This window comes from Sus scrofa, chromosome 6, assembly GCF_054392235.1.
Source record: "Sus scrofa isolate SSC_HxYL_T2T_F1_AM1 chromosome 6, Sscrofa_HxYL_maternal_Yorkshire_Landrace_v2.0, whole genome shotgun sequence".
Taxonomy (NCBI): domain Eukaryota; kingdom Metazoa; phylum Chordata; class Mammalia; order Artiodactyla; family Suidae; genus Sus; species Sus scrofa.
In genome coordinates, this window is record NC_139388.1 from 86,313,159 (window position 1) to 86,337,015 (window position 23,857).

At 49.4% G+C, this 23,857-nt stretch overlaps 1 protein-coding gene across 1 annotated transcript; it reads right to left on the reverse strand.

Annotated features, from left to right (window-relative positions):
* Positions 1-6,852: 6,852 nt before the first annotated feature.
* On the reverse strand, positions 6,853-23,857 carry IL22RA1 (interleukin 22 receptor subunit alpha 1). Its single transcript, XM_021095535.2, has 7 exons — positions 23,772-23,857; positions 18,536-18,668; positions 17,235-17,413; positions 15,348-15,523; positions 12,254-12,392; positions 9,993-10,114; positions 6,853-8,807 (listed from the first exon to the last, which is right to left on the reverse strand). Exons 1-7 carry the CDS (start codon positions 23,812-23,814, stop codon positions 7,857-7,859), a joined length of 1,743 nt encoding a protein of 580 aa, XP_020951194.2. The 5' UTR covers positions 23,815-23,857; the 3' UTR covers positions 6,853-7,856.

Sequence of the window (23,857 nt, forward strand, 5' to 3'; positions counted from 1 at the left end):
GATCCCGGAGCCTGCACGGGCCTTAAATATAGCAGTGCCGAGACAGTGTGATGACAATGGATGAGAACTATGGGGGGGGGGGGACGGAGGGGAGGGGCCATTCCTTGGGTCCAGCGTTGCCCAGGCGGCAGCGACAGGTGGAGCTGCCCGCACCCCACCCACCTCCCGCAGACAGCTCCTCCCCTCAGCTCCACCCCTCCTGCCTAAAAAGAGCCCCCTCCCCAATTACAGTGGAAAGAAGGTGGGTGCTCAGGCCTGGCTGTACGGAGAACAGATCGGGGTGGTTTTCTTGGTGGCTGAGAGTTCTGATCTGAATTCTCCCCCAACGGACAGGTGCTCTGGGGAAGACACTGAGCTTCTCTGATCTGATTCCCCTTCTGAAAATAGAGACAGTGAGGCTGGGCCCCCAGACTTCATGGAGACATGGAAGGGGTATGACCTAAACATGGGTCTTTAGTGCTCATAAGTCATCACGGGCTAGAATGGAAGCAGGTTTCTTCTCATCTCTCTGCACACCCATGTCCAGCAGCGACGGACCAGCCCCTGCCCCTGCCCCTGTGGAGGGGGTGTCACAGGCAGGAGAGGAGAAGTCAATGAGGAAGTTTCCTTCCTCATTGTCCAAAGTTCTCAGGCATCTGGAGTGGCCCCTGTGGGAACTTTCGTCCTGATCTTTGCCCCCCACTCCTCCCACCCCCGTCTCCCATTTCAATTCCTTCCTTTCACATTCATTCATACCCCGGCCTGGTGGACACTGAAGATGCAGAGAGGAAAAGACCTCTGACACAGGAGAAATCCTAATCTAGATGGGGAGACAGGCTCTTACAACCAGGGGTGATCAGGCAGGTACACCTGAGCCAGGTCTCAGAGGATGAGCAGGTGTGTGGGGGGGGGCTGTCCCAGCTCCAGTCCAGAGACACAGCTCCTGGCCTCTTCCTGGGGCCTCAGGGGGCCAGGACCACTGTGCCTATCATTCTTCTTAGTGCTCTGGGGACTCCTCAGGAGAGAGAGAGAGAAAGGGAGAGAACACACAGATGAATTCTTCAGCTCAAATCTCAGACTCCTGAAAGGGATCCCTTGTACACTGCTGGTGGGAATGTAAATTGGTGCAGCCACATAATATGGAGATTTCTCAAAAAGCTAGGACTAGAACTCCCCTATGACCCAGCAATTCCACTCCTGGGTATATAGCAAAAAAAAAAAAAAAAAAAAAAAAGAGAGAGAAAATTAAATCAAAAAGATTCATGCATCCCAGTGTTCATAGCAGCATTATTTATAGTTGCCAAGATAAGGGAGCAACATAAGTGTCTATCAATAGATGGATGGATAAAGAAGATGTGATCAATACACACACACACACACACACATACAGACACAATGGAATACTACTCAGTCATAACAAAGAGTGAAATTTTGGCTTTTGCAACAACATGGATGGATTTGGAGGGTATTATGCTAAGGGAAATGCGTCAGAGAAAGACAAATACTGTATGATATCACTTATATGTGGAATTGAAAAAATACCACAAACTAGAGAATATAACAAAAAAGAAACAAACTCCTAGATACTGAGAACAAACATGTGGTTACCAGTAGGAAAAGGGAAGGGGGAATGGGCAAGATAGGGGTAGGGGATTAAGAGGTATGACCTACTATATATAAAACAAATAAGCTATAAGGCTATATTGTGCAACACAGGGAACACACAGTATTTCATAGTAACTGTAAATGGCATATAACCTTTAAAAATTATGAATCACTATGTTGTACACCTGAAACTTATGTACTATTCTATGTCAAGTATACCTCAATAAAAAACATTAAAATTAAAAAAAAATCTCGGAGTTCCCGTCATGGCGCAGTGGTTAACGAATCCGACTAGGAATCATGAGGTTGCGGGTTCGATCCCTGCCCTTGCTCAGTGGGTTAAGGATCCGGCGTTGCCATGAGCTGTGGTGTAGGTCACAGATGCGGCTCAGATCCTGTGTTGCTGTGGCTCTGAGGTAGGCTGGGGTCTATAGCTCCAATTCGACCCCTAGCCTGGGACCCCTATGCAGCGGGGAAGTGGCCCTAGAAAAGGAAAAACAAAAAAACAAAAAAAAACCAAACTCAGTCTCCCGCTCTATATGATTTCTTCCTAAGCACTCTCCCTTCCTCCCTGGCTGCAGTGTTAAGAGCATCTTTGGGGGAGAACACTTGGCCGCCCTCTCCCATCTTTTTTTTTTCCTTTTTTTTCTTTCTTTTTTAATTATAAATAATTGTTATTTCCCCAATACATTTTTTTCCCTACTGTACAGCATGGTGACCCGGTTACACATACACATATACATTCTTTTTTCTCACATTATCATGCTCCATCATAAGTAACTAGACATAGTTCCCAGTGCTACAAAGTAGGATCTCATTGCTTATCCACTCCAAAGGAAATAGTTTGCATCTATTACCCCCAAATTCCCAGTCCATCCCACTTCCTCCTCCTCCTTGGCAACCATGAGTCTATTCTCCAAGTCCATGATTTTCTTTTCTGTGGAAAGGTTCATTTATGCCGTGTATTAGATTCCAGATATGAGATGTCATTTGGTAATTGTCTTTTTCTGACTTACGTCACTCAGTATGAGAGTCTCTAGTTCCATCCACGTTCCTGCAAGTGCCATTATTTTATTCTTTTTTATGGCTGAGTAGTATTCCATTGTGTATATACACCACATCTTCCTAATCCAATCATCTGTTGATGGACATTTGGGTTGTTTCCATGTCTGGGCTATTGTGAATAGTGCTGCAATGAACACGCGGGTGAATGTGTCTCTTTTAAGGAAAGTTTTGTCTGGATAAATGCTCAAGAGTGGGATTGCTGGGTCATATAGCAGTTTTATGTATAGTTTTCTAAGGTACCTCTATACTGTTCTCCATAGTGGTTGTACCAGCTTGCATTCCCACCAACAGTGCAAGAGGGTTCCCTTTTCTCCACACCCCCTCCAGCCTTTGTTATTTGTGGACTTATTAATGGTGGCCATTCTTACTGGTGTGAGGTGGTATCTCATAAAAAGAAATAAAATGAATGAAGGAATACTTATCTTTGCAGAATATTTGTATGATTCAAAAATGAGGTTAAAATGCATGGAATGCCTGGTATAGTACTTGCCTCATGGCCAGTATGCCTTAAATATTTCATTCTTTTTCCTCTTTCTTTTCTCCTTTTACTTCCATCCCTGGACTTATGATTGTTAACAACAGTCACTTGAACCCTATTTCACCTGCCAACCACCCTGAATCTACCACAATTTTGTCAGTCAGCAACCAAACTGTCTTTGTCTGATGGCTCCACCTGGCGGCCAAGTGGAGAACTGTCTGGTCCAATGCTTTATTCCGCTATCTTTCTCCCTGCTTCAGTCTCCCTTCACTCCCTCTGTTGCTCTTACACGTCAATTAATTCCAGTTACTGTTCTTATCATACTATATAGGTCAAAATGCATATTCCTTATGCTCTTTACTTCTTTTTTAATTTAATGATTTCTATTTTTTCCCATTATAGCAGGTTTACAGAGTTCTGTCAATTTTCTACTGTACAGCAAGGTCACCCAGTCACATATACACATATACATTCTTTTTTCTCACATTATCATGCTCCACCATAAGTGACTAGACATAATTCCTGGTGCTATTCAGTCGGACCTCATTGCTTATCCATTCCAAAGGCAGCAGTTTGCATCTATTATCCCCAAATTCCCAGTCCCTCCCACTCCCTCCCCCTCCCTCTTGGCCACCACAAGTCTGTTCTCCATGTCCATGATTTTCTTTTCTGTGGAAAGTTTCATTTGTGCTATATATTATATTCCAGATATAAGACATATCATATGATATTTGTCTTTCTCTTTCTGACTTACATCACTTAGTATGAGAGTCTCTAGTTCCATCCATGTGGCTGCAAATGCCATTATTTTGTTCTTTTTTATGGCTGACTAATCTCTTTACTCCTTAGAGTAGGAAGAGAAATTGGTCTGAAGCAGCCAAGGGGCCGGGGGATGGGGTGGGGGGCTGAGGTCTCAAAGCTGTGTCCCTCTGTCCAGGCTGACAGTCAGACTGGGAGGGGCACAGAATTATCTGACCCTTTGGGACCCTGGAGGAGCCCTGGTTCCAGATGGCCCTATTCTCTGGTTGGAAACTCAGGCAACCCCTGTATATCTCTGGGGCTGGAGGTGTGGGAGGCCTGGGGTCTGCAGGCCTCAAGGATTGAAATACCCAACTCCCATCCAGGGAGCGAGATGGGGGTGGCTCTAGGTGGATGATGTGAGGACAATGAATAGGAAAATTATTGGTATAAGGGCACAGTTCTAGAGTTCGCTGGTGGCCTAGTGGTTAAGGATTGAGAATTGTCATTGTTGATGTGAAGGATCAATCCCTGGTCCAGGAACCTCTGTAGGCGTGACCAAAAAAAAAAAAAAAAAAAAAAAAAAAAGCAGTTTCCTCTGCTTGTCTGAGAGGAATCACTATAGGAGTTTATTAAAATTCTGGATTCCCCAGGAGCTGTGGACTCAGCAGCTAAGGAAGCTGTATTTTTATTGAGCTCCTTAGGGGATTCTCATGGTAAGGCAGGTTTATTAAAACTTGGGAGAGTAACCCGTCTGAGTCACATTTTCCTCTTTGCAAAATATCAGCAATGCAGCCATTATGGAAGGTTATTGGAAGAATGAGCAGCATGCAGGAACTTCCCAGCAGCATGGTTGAGATCTTCTTTCGGCCACTGCCATTCGTTTACTCCTGGGCTGGGCTCTGGGTGACTTGGAGGCAGGTGACTTTTCACAGACTCACCTTCCTCTAGACTGGGTGGGGCCTGGGCTGCCAGGTCAAGGCCTAAGACACTCAGGAAAGCCTGGGCCCCAATGCAGCCTTGGAACCTCCGACACTCTGCCCTCTAGTGGGTTCCAGCTGCATCTGCAGCTGGGGCTGCCTGCCAGGCCAACTAGAGGGGGGGAAGCAACCTAGTTCCTGCCCTGCAGTGGGGACTGGGCCAGCCTGAGGAGGGTCACAGGACTCAGGAAGTCATGGGCTGGTAGGAACATCTGCTTAGAGAGCTTTGTGGCCTTGTGAGTTGAAAGAGCTGTTTATGGCTTTTAATAAAAAACCTCTGTGACACCCTGCCCTGCTCACCGGGTGAGAACAGTCCAGCTGTTAAGCAGTTTTTCATCACTAAACAAGGTGAGACGGTCAACCTTTGGCCACGTTCGTCCCGTCCCGAATGACAGGAAGTGGACCTGTTTGCAATGTGGGGGAAGGGAGCAAGCATGCACCAGTTTAGCAGCGGCTGGGAGGAGAATGGGCCGGGGATGCTTGAGAGGGCGGCCCACTCCTCGGCTACAGAGCTATTGCATCGAAACCAGTGACCCTGAAGCGGTGTTAAATATTAATGACAAACAGATAAGACAGCACTGCCTGGTGCTGTGTCGCAGGAAGGGAAGGGGTGAGGGAGGGGAGGGGAGACGTACCGGGTACAGAGACGGGAGGCCAGTGCACACTCTGGAAAGGGTCACCCCGGGGCCGCTGGACTTTGATCGTGTTTCTCTGAAATGTGCAGACAGGGCTTTGGTTCCGAAGGGGGATGGGGGCCTTGGCCCCTCTGGGACCCCACGGGGACCCTCCTCCCATCCTTCTGCCCCAGGAAGCTCATCTTCCAAGAATCCAGGCCCGCGTGGGAAGCTCCTTCTCCTGATGAAGACAAAAAGCACCCGGTCTGAGCTCCGACTGCGTCACGGCCCCAGGGGGAGCCCGTGGGGGAGTCCCTTCTCCTCTCTGGGCTTCAGTTTCCTCTTCGGAGTGTAACTGAGCAGGACTCTACGGCGCCTTCTCGGGGCAGGCCCTCCCCCCATAGCCTCTGTTTTAGGTCCTCTCTGAGGAATGGCATGTATCTTGTGGGCGGTTTCTAGGAACATTGTGACCTGACCCCTGCGGACAGCTACAAGACCAAAGGATTTCTGCACCGAGAGTTTGCAACAACCAACCACGCCCCTCCCTCACCTTGCCTTTAAACATGCTGTACAGGGGAGTTTCCATTATGGCTCAGCCATAACAAACCCGACTAGTACCCACGAGGATGCGGGTGCCATCCCTGGCCCCGCTCAGTGGGTTAAGGATCCGGCATGGCCATGAGCTGTGGTGTCAGTTCCAGATGTGGCTTGGATCTGACGTTGTTATGGCTGCAGCTCCCATTCAGCCCCTAGCCTGGGGACTTCCATATACTGTGGGAGTGGCCCTAAAAAGGAAAAAACACATAACAAAAAAAAAAACTTTACAATTTTGGTTCCGGGAGCTGGGGGTATTTGGAGGGCATGTGCCACCTGTCTCCTTACAGGATCATGCCATAAAACTTGCTCTGCTCCAAACGCCAACATTTCAGTTTGTTTGGTTTCACTGTGCATGGGGCACGTGGACTTGGCCTAACAGCAAGGGTCGTGTGAGATGCAATGATACAGAGGATGCGAGGCAGACTGAAAGCTCAGACGAGGGCCTTGCCTTTACAGAGGAGCAGGTGTAGGGGCTGCAAGGCCAGGTAGCCTTGAGCTGCCTTTAGTGGGGTGTCAGGGAGGCAGGCCTAGGGGCTCCTTTCAAGGCTGAATGAGAATGCTACAGTCATCCCTAAAACAGCTTCCGCCTCTGAGCTCAGGGAGAAGTTTCCATGCGTTTCTAGCAATCCTTTCGCTCGCCTGCTCCTAGACAGTCCGGCCCCTTCAGCTTGGCTTGGGGTCATGCTGAGGAATTCAGGGTAATTTGAACCCATGAGATCCAAAATCAACCTGAACAGGGGGAGTGGGTCACTCTTGTATTGTCCAATTAAAAAAAAAAAAAACAGATCACAACAGGAAAGAGCTACTGTTTATTGGGCAACGGCCACGTGCCAGGCACTCTGAGATACTTTACAGATATTATTTAATGTCATCCTTACCACAACCCTGTGAGGTAGGTGTTAGTATCCCCATTATACAGATGAGGAAACTGAGGTTTTGAGCAGTGATTCATTTGCTTGGAGTCACCCAGCTCGCAAGTAGGAAGGGTGGAATTTGAGATGGGCTGAACCCAAGGCTGAGTTTGCAACGTTGTGAAGTAAGTACAATTTGTTGTTGTGTCTCCTTCAGGTGCCTCATGGCCCCCTGTTCCTTTCAACAACCCCCCCACCCCCACCCCACCGCCCCTGCTCCCAGCATAGGGTCTGAAACTCCTGCCCACAGAAAAGGTTTGTGTTCTCCCTCCCTGTTGGGCCTGCATTTCACTTGGGGTAAAGCCTCTCACAGAGGCACGAAGCTAAAATGGTGCAGTTTCAGGAAGGGCCCTGGTTGGGAAGGAGCTGCAGGCCACACCCCTCCCTGTTGTCTTGCCATCGAGCTGTCCCTGGACTTGGCAGAGGTGGGGGTTGTTCTGGTTCTGCCCATCCTGGTACGAGGCATCCTTTTTCAGGCTCCTTTTCTCAACTTTGGGGAATCACAGAGGGGCCAGAGACCTCACTCGGCTGAACTAGATTATGAAACTGGCTCCTGGAGAACTTGGTGTCCAGCGTGTTGGGAGCCGGGCGGTTCCCTGCATTAACTCCAACAGTGCATCCTGCACATGCAGAACTCGGCGTGCACATGCTTGTTTGCACACAATGCACTTCTGTAACTCCTCTGCTGGAGTGCTTCTCACGCCTTGGTGCTCCGATGGGAGCTCAGCCCCAGCAGGGGCCCAGCCTCCTCCTTTTGCTGGTTCCTCGAGGGCACCCGCCTGGGGCTGGGCTACAGGGTGCGCAACACCGCTGGCTGTGGGAGTGATGGCTGAAGATACGAGGTGGGGACAGGGGCAGGAGGAAGCCCCAGGCCCGCCCTGTTCTCCGCTCAGGACTCCCACTGCACGGTCAGGGCCAGGCCTCTGAAAAGAGAGTCCAGTTCCGTGGGTGACTCCAGTTCCGGGGCCTGAGGGCCTGGGGTCTTGCCCTCCATCTCCGACACTGGACCCTCCTCATTGGGACACACAAGGGACTCCAGCAGGCCCCACCTGGGACCCTCATCCGTGGGGGAACATGGGAGGGAAGGAGTTTGCAAAGGGAGGGACACAGGGTGGCCCTCGATCTGGACAGAGGAGAGGAGAGGCAGCCGGCCCTTGAGGTAGGCTGGGGTCCCTGGTTCTCCCTTGCGCTTAACCTTAGAGTCAGGTGCTCTGTCCGTGTGAACCTCCAGATGCTGGCAGAAGGATTTTTCTTCTTGGGGGTCCTCCATCCCCAAGGAGGTCACCCCCTGCAGAGAAAGGCCACCTGGGACGCAGCCTCCAACTGGTGCCTCCTTCTGGAGCTGACCTTCAGTTCTGAGGTGTTTGGGACCAGGCAGTGTCAAAGGTGGAGAGTCTGTGCCAGAACCTTCCAGGCATAGCCCATAGGAAGGAGGGCAGCTGTCCGGCGTGGCCTGAGGGGTGTAGGAAAGAGGCTGGACCTCAGGGACGGCCTGTGGATTGTAGAAGGGGGCTTTAGCTTCTGGGGTTACCTGAGGTGCGTAGGATGGGGGTCTGCCCTCAGGGGCAGCCTGGGGGGCATAGGACACTGGAGGGAGTGTCTGGTGAGGTGGCCTTCCAGAGGGCCGGAGGATGGAGAGGTCCGGCTGCCCGAGGTAGGCCATCTCAGACAGGCTGTGCAGCGGTGGGGCTCTTGGGGGCTCCCTGGGCCCAGGGACCTTGACTTGGGAGTACTGGACAGGCTGGGCCAGGCTGCTGGGGCCGCTGAGGTCAAAGACGGGGATCAGGACGTGCTCCTGGATGAACCGCAGAGGCTGGAAAGTCAGTACGCGCTGGATGTTCTGTGTAGGGAGAAGAGCCCACGTGTTAGTGTGTGTTCGGAGCTCCCTGAGGCTGCGGCAGGTGCCACGGTCCTCTGTGTGGTCCTCCCCGGGGCGGGGGTGGAGGGGAAGGGGCAGACCACCAGGGGCTTTCAGATGAGTAAGCCCCTAAGTGCTGGGGCCTCCGTGAAGGGACAGGGCTTCCAGCCTGTTGGCTGAGGGCCTCGTCTAATGTCTGAGTTATGGAGGGAGAGAGGTGAGGCTGTGGCTTCTCTATGAGGATGGCGGCCTTGGATTTGGGGTCACCCTGGGGGATGCCTTCAAGGTGGTTCAGCTGTTCTTCAGCTCCTTGGGCCCCAGGGGCCTAATGTAGAGAGAAAAATAGGAAAGAATGGGGGATGGGGGAGGCCTGGATAGTTCTACAGGAAATGGCTCATCTGGCTTTTGACTGGGAGGGGTGGATGGGCCGAGTTGACTCCTCCAGCCCCAGACGATCCAGCACTGCTGCTTCGGCAAAGACGTGGTGCCAGTGGCCAGACTCGGGCTGCTGATGGGACTTGTATGGTTTGCTAGGGCTGAATTTTTATTTTTATTTATTTTTATTTTTAATTTATTTTTTGCTTTTTAGGGCTGCACCTGCCCTATGGAAGTTCCCAGGCTACGGGTTGAATTGGAGCTGCAGCTGCCGGCATATGCCGCAGACGCAGCAAGGCAAGATCCAGATGGGAGCTGCATCTATGACCTATGCTGCACTTGCAGCAATGTCAGATCCTTAACCCACTGAGCAAGACCAGGGATCAAACTCCCGTCCTTATGGATGCTGGTTGGGTTCTTAACCCACTGAGCCACAGTGGGAACTCAGGGCTAAGTCTTTAAAAATTAGTTGCCATGATTTGAAAAGTGGGAGGATGCACGTTCCAGTCTGAAATTCTGACCTCTCTTGTAAAAAAAAGTGAAAATGTGGCAACACTGGGCTGGTAGTACCTGAGCTGCTGGTTCAGATGGGGTGTGCTTACCGCCGCCCCCATGAAAGCCACATGGGTTTTCTATTCCACACCTCTCTTCCAGATCACCTAGAGCTCTTTGGGACACCCCGGGAGCTGCCAGCCATGTCTTTAGGTTGGCGGGGGAAGTGAGGGAGAGGCGGGGTCCCTGGGCCTGCCCTCTCCCAGGCCTCCCCCTCTGGCCCTGGGGGCCCCTGCTCACCAGGGAGTTGGGAGGCGGCGGCGGCTTGGTGATGTATCTGTAGCCCAGGTAGCAGAGCCCGGCGACGAGGAAGCCCATAGAGAACAGGACGGCGCCGGAGAAGGAGTAGGTCCACGTGCGATCTGGGTGAGCAAGAGGCCAGAGCAGGGAGCGTGAGGTTGCAAGCTTGGGGGCTGCAAACTCAGGCCTCCCCCCGACTCCCACCCCACCTCTCAGGCCAGGCCTGGGAAGGCCTCTCCTAGCCCCAACGCTTGCAGGGCCAGGACGAGGGCATAAAGGGAGGGGCACACACCCTATGTCTAAATAGTCAGAATTTGTAAATCACGGTTTTACATTAAGCAAAAGAAGTTCTGTGCTGTCACCTTGATAAAAGCACTTTTCATAACTAGCTGGAAGGCCAGGTTTGAGCTTTGATTCTTGGCCTCCTTAGGGTACTGTGCTGAGAGCTAGAGGGGCAGGGAGGGTGTCCGCGGGCCCATAGGGGCCTCCCACACAAGGATATGGGCTCATGGCCAAGTTTATCCATGTCCACTACAAATATCCACCCCTTGGCCGCTGGCTGCCCTGTGGGCCGAGGGCCTGCACACCAACAGAGAGTCTGACTTCTGGAAAGACCCACAGAAGAGATCTACTTAGACTGGACTCAGGCTCTGGTCATTGGTATAGGGAATTTCAGGGGTCACAGGTTCCAGAGGGATCTGCCCTCTTGGACCTAAGGACTCTTCATCTTGTCAGGCGGGCCATGGCCAGAGCAGGGCTCAGACAAGGGCCACTCTTGCCTGGGTCTAAGGTCGGTCCTGGTTGGGGGTGGGGGGAGAAGCAAAGGGAGGGGAGAGCTGACAGTGGGAGGGGCCTGTCCTCCCCACCTCTCCACCCAGGTATGAGCTGGGTACCAGGAAGACCTCTCTCAAGAGGGAGCCTGGGGAGGCACCATGCTTTCTAAAACAGAAGGAGAGGACAGCCAAGGGCTTCAGTGCCGTGCCTCCTCCCTGTGGTCCTGCATATTTGGGGTGCGTGGGTGCAGCCAATTCTGGGCATGTCACACTTCCTGTCACCAACCCAAGTGGGACTGGAGAAGGGCTTGGTAAGAAAGAAGTAATGGACAAGATTTATCTTGAGAGGGTTGCAAATCATAGATACACTCCCAGCTCAGTGCCTGTGAAGTTGGTTTCCTTTTTCTAGCTCTCCTGTTGCCAAGTTCTATTCTGGTCTTTATGTGGCTCTTTCCCCAGCAAGGACATGTCCCATGCAAGTGGCCAGGGCTGGCTGTTTCACCAGGCATATCTTCCTATGAAAACCAACACACAGAGACCCGGGTGGAGAAGCCCGTCTCTTGCGGGCTCTTGGGGAAACTGATGAATTGTGTTTCCAAACAAAGCTGAGGACCTGAACCTACCTGATGATGCTTCCGCCAAGCTGCGGTTATACCCTCGGGCTCACCCTCTAGCAGCCGCCTCGCTACTGCTCATCACAACGGAAGTCACCTACTGACGTCATTAATCTAAACACGATGACTAAGGGGCAGACTGAGTTTCCAAATCCGTCCAATCCAGTGCTCTCCATTTCATCCTCTAAACTTATAGCATTACAACATTTCTATCTCTATGAAAATAAACGCTAATAAAAACATCATGACGCTTACGAAGAGAGTCGAGTTTCAGTGTGCTATGGGAAGGGAGCACGGGACACCATCTTACCAAGCCAATGACTCAAAACGATTTCTATAGTAGCACAGTGGGGAGAAGGTGTTCTCTGCCATCAGGTCTAGTTCTATCCCTCACCATCTGTGCAATCTTGGGAAAGTTACTTAACCACTTTGAACTTCAGTTTTCCCAGTGGACTGAAGATGCTTCATGGGTTGTTCATGTGTCTGGTCCCTGGTCGGCACTTCAGAAATGCTATTATAAACACTGTTATTTTTATTTGACTACGGAAGGTATTGAGGGATCTTTTTTATTGTTTCTTCTCTCCATCTGCATCTGAGTTAATATTAAGGTGAATTTGCTTTGCCAGGATACACAGTTTGCCAGAGAGAGGAAATTCAGACATAGGCTGGAGGGTGGAGATTAAACATTTGCTGGGATAACCTACCAGCTAACTCATTTATGGAATAAGCAAAGATTGACTTTAATAATACACTAATAACCCTTCTGTAGTTTTTCAGAGCACTGTCAAGCCTCACCTTGGTTACAGGGGGGAAAGCACAGAGTCAAGGTTGGAATTCAGGAGTCCCACTTCCCTCCGGCTTCGGCTGAACTTACCTGGCAGGGTCTTCACCCGGCACATGTAGGGGGCGCTCTCCTTGGACCAGGTGGGGACAAAAATCACAATGGTCCCAAGGAACTCCGTGTCAGGGGTCAGGCCAATGAACTCGAATTCTCTCTGCTTCCCTCCAAGGTGCTGAATTTGACAGAGAACCCAGAGTAACATCTTTGACACACCAGCTCCGTATGGAGCCCAAGCGCACCCCCTTAACCTCTGCCTGGGTTATTGCACTGAGTCAAATGGTACCACCAGCTGCCCAAACCACAAACTGGTAGAAGTCAGTCTCCAGTGCTCCATTTCCATTCCCCTACCTTCTGCTTTCTCCCCAAATCCAGTCAGTTGCAACCTCTGTGTGCTTTCACTTGAAACACTGTCTGGTACATAGTAAGCACTCTATAAATACTAGTTGCTGTTTTTTATCACCGCCATCACCACCATCACTATCACCAGCATCACCACCACTACCACCACACCATCACCACCATACCATCACCATCACCACCGTCACTATCACCACCATTTCTACCACTACCACCACCACCACTATCACCACATACTATCACCATCACCACCATCACTACCAACACCACCATCACCACCACCACCTCACCGTTCTCCTCTCATCATATCATTCACAATGTCCAAGATGCATTCCAAAATTTTTAGACATATATAAAAATGAGAAAAAAATGTAATCCATATTCAGGAAGAGAAACAGTCAATGGTGACCTGCCCCAAAGTGACCAAAATGTCGGTAGACGATGATTTTATAACTGCTGGTATAACTACGCTCAAGGAAGATAAATAAAATGTGCTTATAATGAATGAATGCCTAGGAATTCTCCATAGCATAGAGAAGCTAAAAATTAAAACTTTAGAACTGAAAAATAATTTAAAAAAAATCCCCACCGAATGGTCTAAACAACAGATTGGAGAGGACTGAACATCAGAGAACGTGAAAACAGATCAATAGAAGAGAGAGAATTAGATCGTGGTGATGGTTGGGCAACACTCTGAATGTTCCAAAAGCCACCGAATCCTACACTTTTGAATTGTATGGTGTATGAATTACATCTCAATTTTTAAAAAGGGAAAAACTGTCAGAATGTTGTCTGCCAGAGGTACGCTTGAAATATAAAGGCACGGATAGGGTGAACACAAATGGAAGTGAAAAGATATGCCATGCCAGTTATAAGAAGGCTGGAGTTTATTAACAGCAGATAAGGTAGAGTTCCATAAAAACAGTTCCTGGAGATAAAAAGGGACACTTCATAATGATAAATGGAGACACAACAGTCATAAATGTGATCATAGATTTTCCAATATGCACAGACTTAAAGGGGAAAATAGACAAACCCACAATCAAAGCTGGAGATTGTAATCCTCTCAGCAATTAAAAGAACAATAGGCCTCCCCCAAATCAGGAAAGACACAGAAGATCTGAATAACTCTATTATCCACCTTTATCTAATGAATATTTATAAAGCACTCCACCAAACACCTGCACCATATTCTTTTCAAGTGCACATGGAGCCTTCACTGAGATAGGCCATATGTCGGGCCATCAAACAAGTCCCCTTAAAGGACTGAAATCATACAGAATATGTCCTCTGACCACAAACTGACTTAAACTGTAAATCTATAATAATAAAATATTCAGTAAAACCGCAAATATTTACCAAAAATTAGTTGTGATAAGGACTCTCCCTGCTCGGTAATCTCTAACCACTCCCTCTCCCCCGACTACTGAAATAAAAATTCCTCCACCCACCCTCCTGACCTCTACAGCCTGGCCCCAGCCTGTCTTCTCAGGTTTAGCTCCCCTTGCTCCTCTCCATCAGTGGTTCTCAAACTTCAGGGTGGGTAAGAAGCACTGGGTTGCTCCCTAAAATTCAGCCCCTGGTGTGCAACTCTAGAATTCGATGAAGTGGATTATAAGGGGGCCCAAGACCCTGCCTTTTAAACAAATGCCATGGGAGATGCTGATGGCTTGGAACCTTGTTTGAGAAACTGTTCTCCATGTCCCTTAGGCTCCAACCCAAATGGGCAGTTTTGTGTGTCCCAACAATATCCTGAGTTTTCCTGCTTCTCTCTCTGATCATGGTGGACAGTGTAGGCCAGTAGGGTGGGGAGGTGGGGCCTAGGGGGGCATGTGGGTTTAGAACCAAACTGAATTCGAATCTTGACTATGCTGTTATTTGCTGAACAATCCTGAGCAAGTGACTTAAGTTCTCTGAACCGCTGTTCTCTCATTCAGAAAATGGAGATAATAGCACCCACCTCATAGGGTTATGGTGAAGATTTAGTGACAAAACAAGCATATATTAGCGGGTGCACCTCAGAAACTGGTATCAGCCTCTGAAAGTTTTCTGTTCTGGAAATCTGTCCAAACCTCGGAGCTGACAGCTCCTCTCTCCTCCACTCCACCCCACACAACTCTCTTATTTTCCTCTACCGAGAGCTGTTTGAATTCTTGTTTTAACTCTCTCTCCGTCCATTAGATGATAAGATCCTTGAGTGCAGAAATTATGGATTAGTGGCACAGGGGAAAACACTACCTATTTTATTTTCTGAATATAAAAAGAAATAACTTGCATATCATTTGACAATTTATGTCCTCACCTTCCACCTTTCATTATTATTGATCTTAAGACACTGCCTGTATCCAAAAAGTGGATACTCCCTAAAAAGTGGGGAACCAGCAAAAAGGATCACTGAAGTAGCAGTTGATTCCAGCATTTTCCAAAGTGGAAACCTGAGGATGTTAATAGAAATTAATTGTTCCTGGGATGTTAGAAGGCATTAAGGCAAGGAATAAAAACACATATGTAATGCAAAATAAAAGGCATTTCTCTGATCAAATAAATGTGAGATAAGTGGTATTAAATGAATCAAAATGAGAGTCTTGACTTTGCAGGACTTGTCAGAAGCTTTAGCGCATGATTGTATATGTGAATCTATAAGAGGGATGCTGTGGACGTATTTTGGGAAATGCTAATTTATATAATACATCTCCTTTCTACTTAGAGTCATATAGGAGGGAAATGGGTTTTCAAGGCAGGGAAGGACCAAGGTGGCACGTATATTTACCATTTGGTAGGTGTCATTGATGTGCAGCTCGATGCGGTAGAACAGGTCCTGAAAGATGTCTTCCAGGGTTAGCTGGTGGCCATTCCCTGCGCGGATGGGCGTGTAGATGGGATGGACTATCATCTGGATGGATCTCACCTTGGGGATGCAGGTCACATCAGGTGGTTTGATGATAGCTTGGAAAAGGGAGAGATAAAAAGTTGGAATCAGCCAGGAGTGTCTTGAAGCTGCCTTGGACCATGGCTTCCCCTCTTCCCAGCCCAGCCCCAGCTGTGCTTCTGAAAGCACCAGCTAATTAAATGGGTGAGAAGAGAAAAATTCGGCAAGCAACTGGTGTTTGGGTGTATGACTGGCAGAAAGGGTGACCAAGAGTGAACGGGGAGAGCCCGGGGAGAGGGGCCTGGTCCCCTAGGTTGGTCACGCGCTGCCCCGGCCTCCATACATTTCCACCTTGAGTCTTCCTAGAGCACCTTGCCCTCTCGTCTATTGGCAATGACAACTTTGGGACTGGATGATTGGGCTACATATCCTAAACGATGTGTGAGGTGCCCAACCTCCTCGACTTAGCCTCAAAGTCAGCCCTAAGACGTAATCTCTCTCAAGACGGAATTTTCCAAATAGCCCAATGACCTTTACTGGTTTACAGACCCCTTTGGGAATGGAAGGGGGTGTTCATGGAAGAACGCCATGGCTCTTCTCTCCCCCCAAATGTACGTTTACAAAAACCTTGCACTCAATTTCAGGGATTCATGAACCTCACTCCCCCGTAAGCTAATTTATAAAAAGTCCTCAAGGATCCATTGACCTCAAAGATAAAAAAAAAAAAATCTGAGCTGGAAGAATGTTCAGGTCAGTGTTGTTTATAAAATTGAAAAACTGAGTTAAATGTCTTCCAAAAGAGAATTAGGGAAGTCAGTCAGGATACTTCCACGGAATGGATCGTTTTTGCAGCTGCAAAATATCACACTGTGGAAAAATATTTAATGACATGGGCGAATGTTCGTGATACCATTATATGGAAAGCAACCAGCCAACCAGACCACAAACGAGTAGATACGGTTGCCAGTAATTGCAATTTCAGTGTTCAGATTATTTGGGCCTATTTTTATTTTCCTTTGCATATTTCTGTATTTTCCAAATTTTCTACAATAAACATGCCTTAACTGAACAAGCTGAGAAAAAGCATAACTTGTTTAACTTCATTATTTATTTTCTTAAAAATAATCATGTGGCTGTTCTGTTAGTGAACATCATCCCCTGCTTAACTTGCTTGGAGAGTTTGGCAGCCCATCCACCCACCCATCCATCCATCCATCTTTCATCACTTACGTATTGAGCACCTCCTATTGGCCAGATGCTATGATAAGGGTTGGGAATACAATGGATTCCACGCCCACGCATGCCCTCGCCTTTCAGTGGGGCAGGTGGATGATCCATGTGCAAGCAAACACAGTGACTGCAGATTGTGATCTGAGCTCTGATGACAGCGAAGAATTCATTGGGACAGAGACTAGCAGGCGGGGACCTAGGGCGATGGGGTTGTTGCGGCTGGGGGGAGGAGTATCGCTGGGGAGGTGATGCTGAAGATGAGACAAGACTACGGATTGCAAAAGCGTCAAGGTGGGGGTGGGGTTTGAGTTAGGAAGCAAGATACAGGTGGGTACGGGGGAGAAGCAAGACGAAGGTGGCCTGAACAAGGGAGGTCGGGATGGAGATGGAGGAAGATGAACAGCCTCACCAGGGAGGCTGTCTAGTCAGGGCGCCTTCCCTAAAAGCCACAGCCCTAACGGGCCCAGGGAAGCAGAGCGCTTCTGGGGCCTCCACCCACTGCAGAGGGGAAGAGGCCATTCTCCTCCCACCCCCGAGCAATGAGGGGCTCCCACTCACTGTGCTGCAGCGAGCTGAACCGGTCGGTCATCTTGGTGGCTGACCGGCCTCCTGGGTCGATGGCGGTGACCCGGGCATAGTAAAGCTCGGTGAGGTTCCCCGTCTCCAAGGTCAGGTTGCAGGATTTCCGTGTGATCCGCTGGCAGCCCTCCTTCGCCAGCCACTCTCTCTCTCCGTACCTGTGGGCGAGGGAAGGGCCGGAGCACAGCTTTAATGAACAGACTTGGCACCAGGCCTGGGGTTTATTAATAGTGATAAGGATGTTGACTATTTACTTAGCACTTGTGTCCCAGGCCCTTTATGTGGACGGTCTGTTAGTCCTCACAAAGGGAGTTTCCTGCATTATCCTCCCTCCTTTTCAAGTAATGGAGCTGAGGCTTAAGGAAGTAAAGGTAGCCCAGGTGTTTGAAGCCTGGGTGCAAGGAGCCAGGATTTGAACCCGGCCCTTCGGTGTTCCCACTCTGGTGGCCCCATTTACAAATGAGGGGCTTGGAGCTCCAAGAGGCCAAGTGACTTGCCACAGGATGAAGGGACAGCAGGAATGGAACCCAGGTTTGCAGACTCCTGAACTCATGCCACCCTCGTCCCCTGCTGGGAAGGGCGACGAGCAGGAGCGAGGAGGGGCAGGGGCTGCAAGGTTCGGGCACGGCTCTTTGTTGACCTAGTCTCACCAAAGTTATACAGCAGTGATTGGGTGCTTATTCTTTGCCAGGCACAAGTGCTAATAGCCAAACAACTCTATGAGGAAAGTGCTATTGCTATGGTCACTTTACGGATGGAGAGATGGAGGCTTGGTGAGGTTACCCAACTGTCCAGGGTTACGGGGTGAGAGCTGGTGTGCAGGCCTGGGGGGTCTGCCCCCAGAGTCTGTACTCATTAGCCAGGACGTGAACCTCCCTCTGCAGAAGAAACATAAAGCAGCAAAGCAGCATCTGGGGGAGGGCTTCTCTGTGACACCACCAGTCCAAGTGTGGCACGTGGAGACATATATGGAAGAAGGTGGGTCATTTTTGGAAGGGTGCATTTCAGAGCAGAGTTGAAAGAGGTTGTATTGGAGTTGCCCCTATGGCTCAGTGGGTTAAGAATCTGACTGCAGTGGCTCGGGTTGCTGCGGAGGTGCGGGTTCAATCCCTGGCCTGGTGCAGTGGGGAGAAGGATCTTGCTGCGCTGCAGCTGTGGCGTAGGTCACAGCTGTGGCTCGGATTCCACCCCTGGCCCGGGAACTTCCATATGCTGAAGATGTGGCCATAAAAGTCAAAAAAAAAAAAGAAAGAAAGAGGCAGTGTTGGCGGGAAGCCTACGTCTTATACTGGACACTGTAGATGGTGTCTGGGGAGCTGTCTGGCCTGCTGTCCCACGTCAGGATGTTTTCGAAGTTGCTGGACTGGAATTTCACGTACTGGAGAAGATCTGAGGTGTCCTCGGGGATGTGAGCTGTGAGAAGTGAGAACAGGCTGAGAAGGTGCAGAGACCCCCCCCCTCCCCCCCAGCCTTCTAACAAGCTGCCCACTGAAGGAACAGCTAGCACCCACTTCCCAGAGACTGCGGACTGACCAGCCCTGCTTCCCTTCGCTTCTCCCCCTCCCTTTGTTTATTGAGCTCTGACTTGCATTCCATAAGATTCACCATTTGAAAACACACAATTCAGGGGTTTCCTAATACATTCACAAAGTTGTGTAACTGTTATCACCATCTGGCTCCAGAACATTTTCCTCACCCCTAAAGAATCCTTGGATCCATGAGCAGTCACTCCCCCTTGCTCCCCTCCTCCACCCCAGGCAACCAATAATCTGCTCTCTGTCTCTATGGATTTGCCTATTTGGACATTTCCTATAAGAGCGTCTTCTAATACGTGGCCTTTTGTGTTTGCTTCTTTCACTCAGCTTCATGTTTTCAAGGCTCATCCATATCAGAGCACGAATCTGTGCTCATTGCCTTCCTATGGCTGAATACTATTCCATCGTGTGGATAGAACACACGGTTTATTCTCTCCTCAGTTGATGGATATTTGGGTTGTTTCCACTTTTCGGCTATTTTGAATAAGGCTGCTGTGAACATTTGTGTACACGTTTTTTTTTTTTTTTTTCTTTTTAGGGCTGTACCCATGGCATATGGAATTTCCGGGCTAGGGGTTAAATTGGAGCTGCAGCTAAGGACTATGCCAAAGCCACAGCAACATCAGATCCAAGTTGCATCTGTGACCTACACCACAGCTTGAGGCAGCACTGGACCCTCAACCCACTGAGCACCAGGAATTGAACGCACATCCTCAGAGACGACATCATGATCTGCTGAGCCACAATGGGAACACCTGTACCCATTTAAATGGACATATATTTTCAGTTCTCTTGGTATTCAGCTAGGAGTGGGACTGCTGGGTCAGATGGTGATTCTATGTTGAACTTTTTGAAGACCTGCCAAATTGTTTGCCAAACTGTTCTCCAAAGCAGCTGCACCATCACACGTACCCACCAGCGATGTTTGTGCAATTATTCCATTTCCTTGTCAACACCTGCTATTGTTTTCTCATTCATGTCCCAACACCCTCTGAAGTTAGTGTCCCCATCAATAGAATATTTTAGAGCTCTTCAACTAAATGTTGAAAGTCTAAGAAGTAACGTGCCCAACTACAGTTCAAAAATATGCATGCACCCCTCTGTTCAGAGCAGCACTACTCACAATAGCCAAGAAATGGAAGCACCCCAAATGTCTGTCAACAGATGAATGGATTAAGATGTGGTACATATGCACAATGGAATATACTTGGCCATAAAAAGAATGAAGTAATGCCATTTGCAGCAACATGGATGCAACTAGAGTTTCTCATAATAAGTGAAATAAGTCAGAAAGAGAAAGACAAATACCGTATGATATCACTTATATGTGGAATATAAAATATGGCACAAATGAACCTATATACAAAACAGAAACAGACTCACAGACATAGAAAACAGACTTGTGGTTGGCAAGGGGGAGGATGAGGGAGTAGGATGGCCTGGAAGTTTGGGGTTAGTGGATGTAAACTATTACATTTAAAATAGGTAAGCAATGAGGTCTTACTGTAAAGCACAGGGAACTATATTCAGTCCCTTGGCATAGACAATGATGGAAGATAATATAAGAAAGGGAATATATTTACATATACATGTATATATATATGTATATATATGACTAGGTCACTTAGCTGTACAGCAAATATGGACAGAATATTGTAAATCAACTACACTTTAATTAAAAAATGAAAAAAAAAAAGAGGAAACGCTGAGTTCCTGTTGTGGCTCAGTGGTAAGGAACCTGAATAGTATCCATGAGGATGCTGATTCTATCACTGGCCTTGCTCAGTGGGTTAAGGATCCAGCATTGCTGTGAGCTGTGGTGTAGATCCCAGATGCAGTTCGGATCTGGCATTGCTGTGGCTGTGGTGTAGGTGGGCAGATGCAGTTCTGATTCGATCCCTAGCCCGGGAACTTCCATGTGCTGCAGGTGAGGCCCTAAAAAGACAAAAAAAAAAAAAAAAAAAAAAAAAAAAGCCACAAATTATCCAATGGCAAATTGAATAAATGACTATAAATGGCATTGATTAAAAAAGAAAAGAAAAGAGAAAAAGTAACTAGTCCAGAGTCAGTAGTTTCAAACAAAGATGGAGAAGATGTTGGTGAATTCCTGCCTCTCTGCTGGTCGAACCAATCCCTGCCCAGCCACCACATGCCTTCTGAGAAGGGCAAAGGCACCTTCTGCAGCCACATTGGGGGAGAGTAATACGTGAGGACACATGTGGGCACATGTGACCTTGCAGAAGCTGTTGAAGCAACTCGAACTTCAATATCTTCATCTCTGAAATAAGAATCATTGGACTTATCTAAAGATAAGCAATAATGACCACAGCAGCTGACACGCATGAGATGGATGCCAAGTGCTGGCACTGGACTAAGTCTCCTCGTTAAGTCCTCCTGACCACCAGATGAAGCAGGTGCTATCATGACCCCCATTTTATAGAGGAGAAAAACTGAGGCTCAGAGAGGCAGCTTGCAATATGCAGCACAGTGCTAGACTGCATGTGGGGTGGATGCAATGGGGCCAGGAAAAGGCAGCAAAGGCCACAGCCCCAAGAAGAGGACCCGGGGGGAGAGCACTGCCCCTAAAGCAAATGTCACTGGAAACGAGAGCCCTTGACTTGCAAATCTCTTCTGTCAGCCTCCAAGCTTGGTCTGAGGAAAGGAAGAGAGGGCTGGCACCGAGCAAGCTCAGAGGGCCTGGCAGGCTGGGGTGGGAAGCCAACAGGTGCAGACCCAGTTGAGTCAAGGCCTTCAGGCTGTGTGTGTACAGGTGTCTTTGATGTGATGGGTACCCCCCTCCCCACCCATCCCATGACCGTGACTTCCAGCAGGTCTAGAAAGTGAGGGAGTGAAGAGTTATTTACTTCTCTGCTCTGAGTCCACACACTGTGCTTTTGCAAAAGGGGTCCATGGGCCTGGGAGGCATTTGTCGGGGAGGGAAGTATATCAGGACAGCCCGACCCTGCAGTGCACCCACTGGCTAAATCTATGGCCAAGCTCCTCTTTAATTCTGGGTTGGTCAGACCCAGAGGCTGCAGAAACCTTTGTGTCCCAGGCTTCTTGGGGGCCCCAGGATGGAGCCTGGGGTGTGGGGAAGGGAAGAAGGGGGAGCTCTTACTGCCTCTAGCCAATGTGATGGATGTGCTGCTGCGCTCCAAGTGGTGGTATCTTGTTTGCATCTGAGTCTGGGCAGAAGTGGGGACCTTTCTGGAGGGAGGGGTACTGGATTCAGGGCTGAGTCTTAAGTTGAGGGAGGGAGTCCAGTTGAGGTCAGAATTCAGTGGCAGCTTTGAGTGAGGGGGCGAGGTTAAGGGCAGGAGAGAGGGTGGGATTTGAGAGAAGGCCAGGTGTGTCTGGGGGTAGGCTTGGTTAGGCTCTGCAGCGGGAAGGTTCCTGGTTGGGGTCAGTATCCTGGGTGGGCTACGTGGGTTTGGAGGAGGCAGGTGGCCGAGGCTGGGACAGGCTCGGGAGGTAAAGGACCCAGGCTGGGTGAAGGTTGGTCCCATTCTTCAAGAGGTATTTGAAGCTGGCTTCCTGAAGGTGGGTGGGTAGACAGTGGCTGGCTCCCCTCTTTTCGGGGGTGTTGACGTCTAACAAGATTTCCCCTCTCCTCCTACCCACTCATTCCTCTTCCTCTAATCCATCACCAGTTCCTCAGCCTGCGTTGCCTCTGCACTTCCTGGGTGAAAGTCTACATTGTGAAATCCTGGGGAGACACGTATTGCCTAGAGACAGACAGCCTGGGGGACTTGATCAAAAGAGGTTTTTCTCATTTGTTTGGAAAAACAATTCTATGTCAACGAGATGGGGAGCTAAGGACACACAAACCAACAAGCAAAAATAACTTGACATGCTCAAGAATCAGCCCAACGATGCTGGGGCTGAAAGGACCTGGGTCTCTGCAGCGATCTTACTGATATTAACAATCTCCTGAGGGCTGTTCCCCTGAGTCCCCCATGGTAAAGGGCTGAGAACCTCTAAATCTCCAACCAGAATGGGTGGGGGGTCTGAAGGGACATGACTTGGGGTCTCTCGGGGGATGCATCAAGTCTCCCTAGCTCATCACGAGTCCAGTGTGGTGAGAATGCCCCGTTTGCTGGCAAGTGGAGGAGAGGCTGGAAGCCCATGGATCCGGTCAGCACTCGTGTGGCACAGCAGTGGAGGGGGCCAGGAAGCTCCGGGCCTCTACAGCCTCCATCCTGCACATGAGCAAGAAGGGGCCTTGCAGAGGCCAGCCCGCCCCCTTCTTCAGTCAGGACTATGCTTTCCCTTCCCAAGAAAGTTCCTTGAAATTTATTAAACACCCCAGGGAGCACATAGACTGTCTAGAATCTCATGGCTTGGTCTGGAACTTCTCCATAAGGATACATCCAAAACCTACTTTATTGGATTAGAAAACTACGTCCTTTAGTCCTGTTTTCAAAGGAGCTCTGGGGGTTTTAAGATCTATTGATGCAACAGACCTGGCCACTCTGGGAGAAAGCGCTCTTTTAGGTCCAGCATGAGGGGCTGGAGGAGGTTGTCATAGGGACATGGAAGGAGGCAAGGGCTGGACTCAAGCTCTGTCCATCTTGTCCCTCCCCATGACAGGCCAGTGCCAGCCAGAAGCAGAGGCACAGAGGTACAGCATCTATCAGAAAGATTTGAGGGGTTCAAGGATGTCCATTTCCCTCAAGCTACTTCTCCATCCACTGGGGTAAGGGGATCCATACCCCCAGGTCAGACAGGTGGTTACATCCCCAAAGTCTTGAGGGCCACTTGAGTTTCTGGGAAAACCTGGGGTCTGAGGGACCTTCTCATCCTCCCCAGCAAGCTAAGTTCGTATCTACCTCTCCAGAGAAACTTGGCACCCAGTTCAGCCCAGCAGAGAAGAAACTGAAACTGGTTATGCTGGAGCTGGATGGGGTTCCAGGGGAGACGACCCCAGATCACTGGCTCCCAGGTAGGGGGCAGGTCTGAGCACAGGGCGATGGACACTCACCGACCAGGGATCCCACCGCCAGGAAGGTCAGTAGCGTCCTCATGAGGGCCGGGCACAGAGCCCTCGTATGGTCTCCACTCTGGACT

Excerpts from the sequence above, each read along its gene's own strand:
- IL22RA1 (XM_021095535.2), bottom strand. The coding sequence starts at position 23,814 with ATGAGGACGCTACTGACCTTCCTGGCGGTGGGATCCCTGGTCG. Across the intron at positions 15,524-17,234 it reads GTTCAGCTCGCTGCAGCACA|CTATCATCAAACCACCTGAT; the intron begins GTGAGTGGGAGC and ends CCCTTTTCCAAG. Across the intron at positions 8,808-9,992 it reads CGCCGCCTCCCAACTCCCTG|AACATCCAGCGCGTACTGAC; the intron begins GTGAGCAGGGGC and ends CTCCCTACACAG.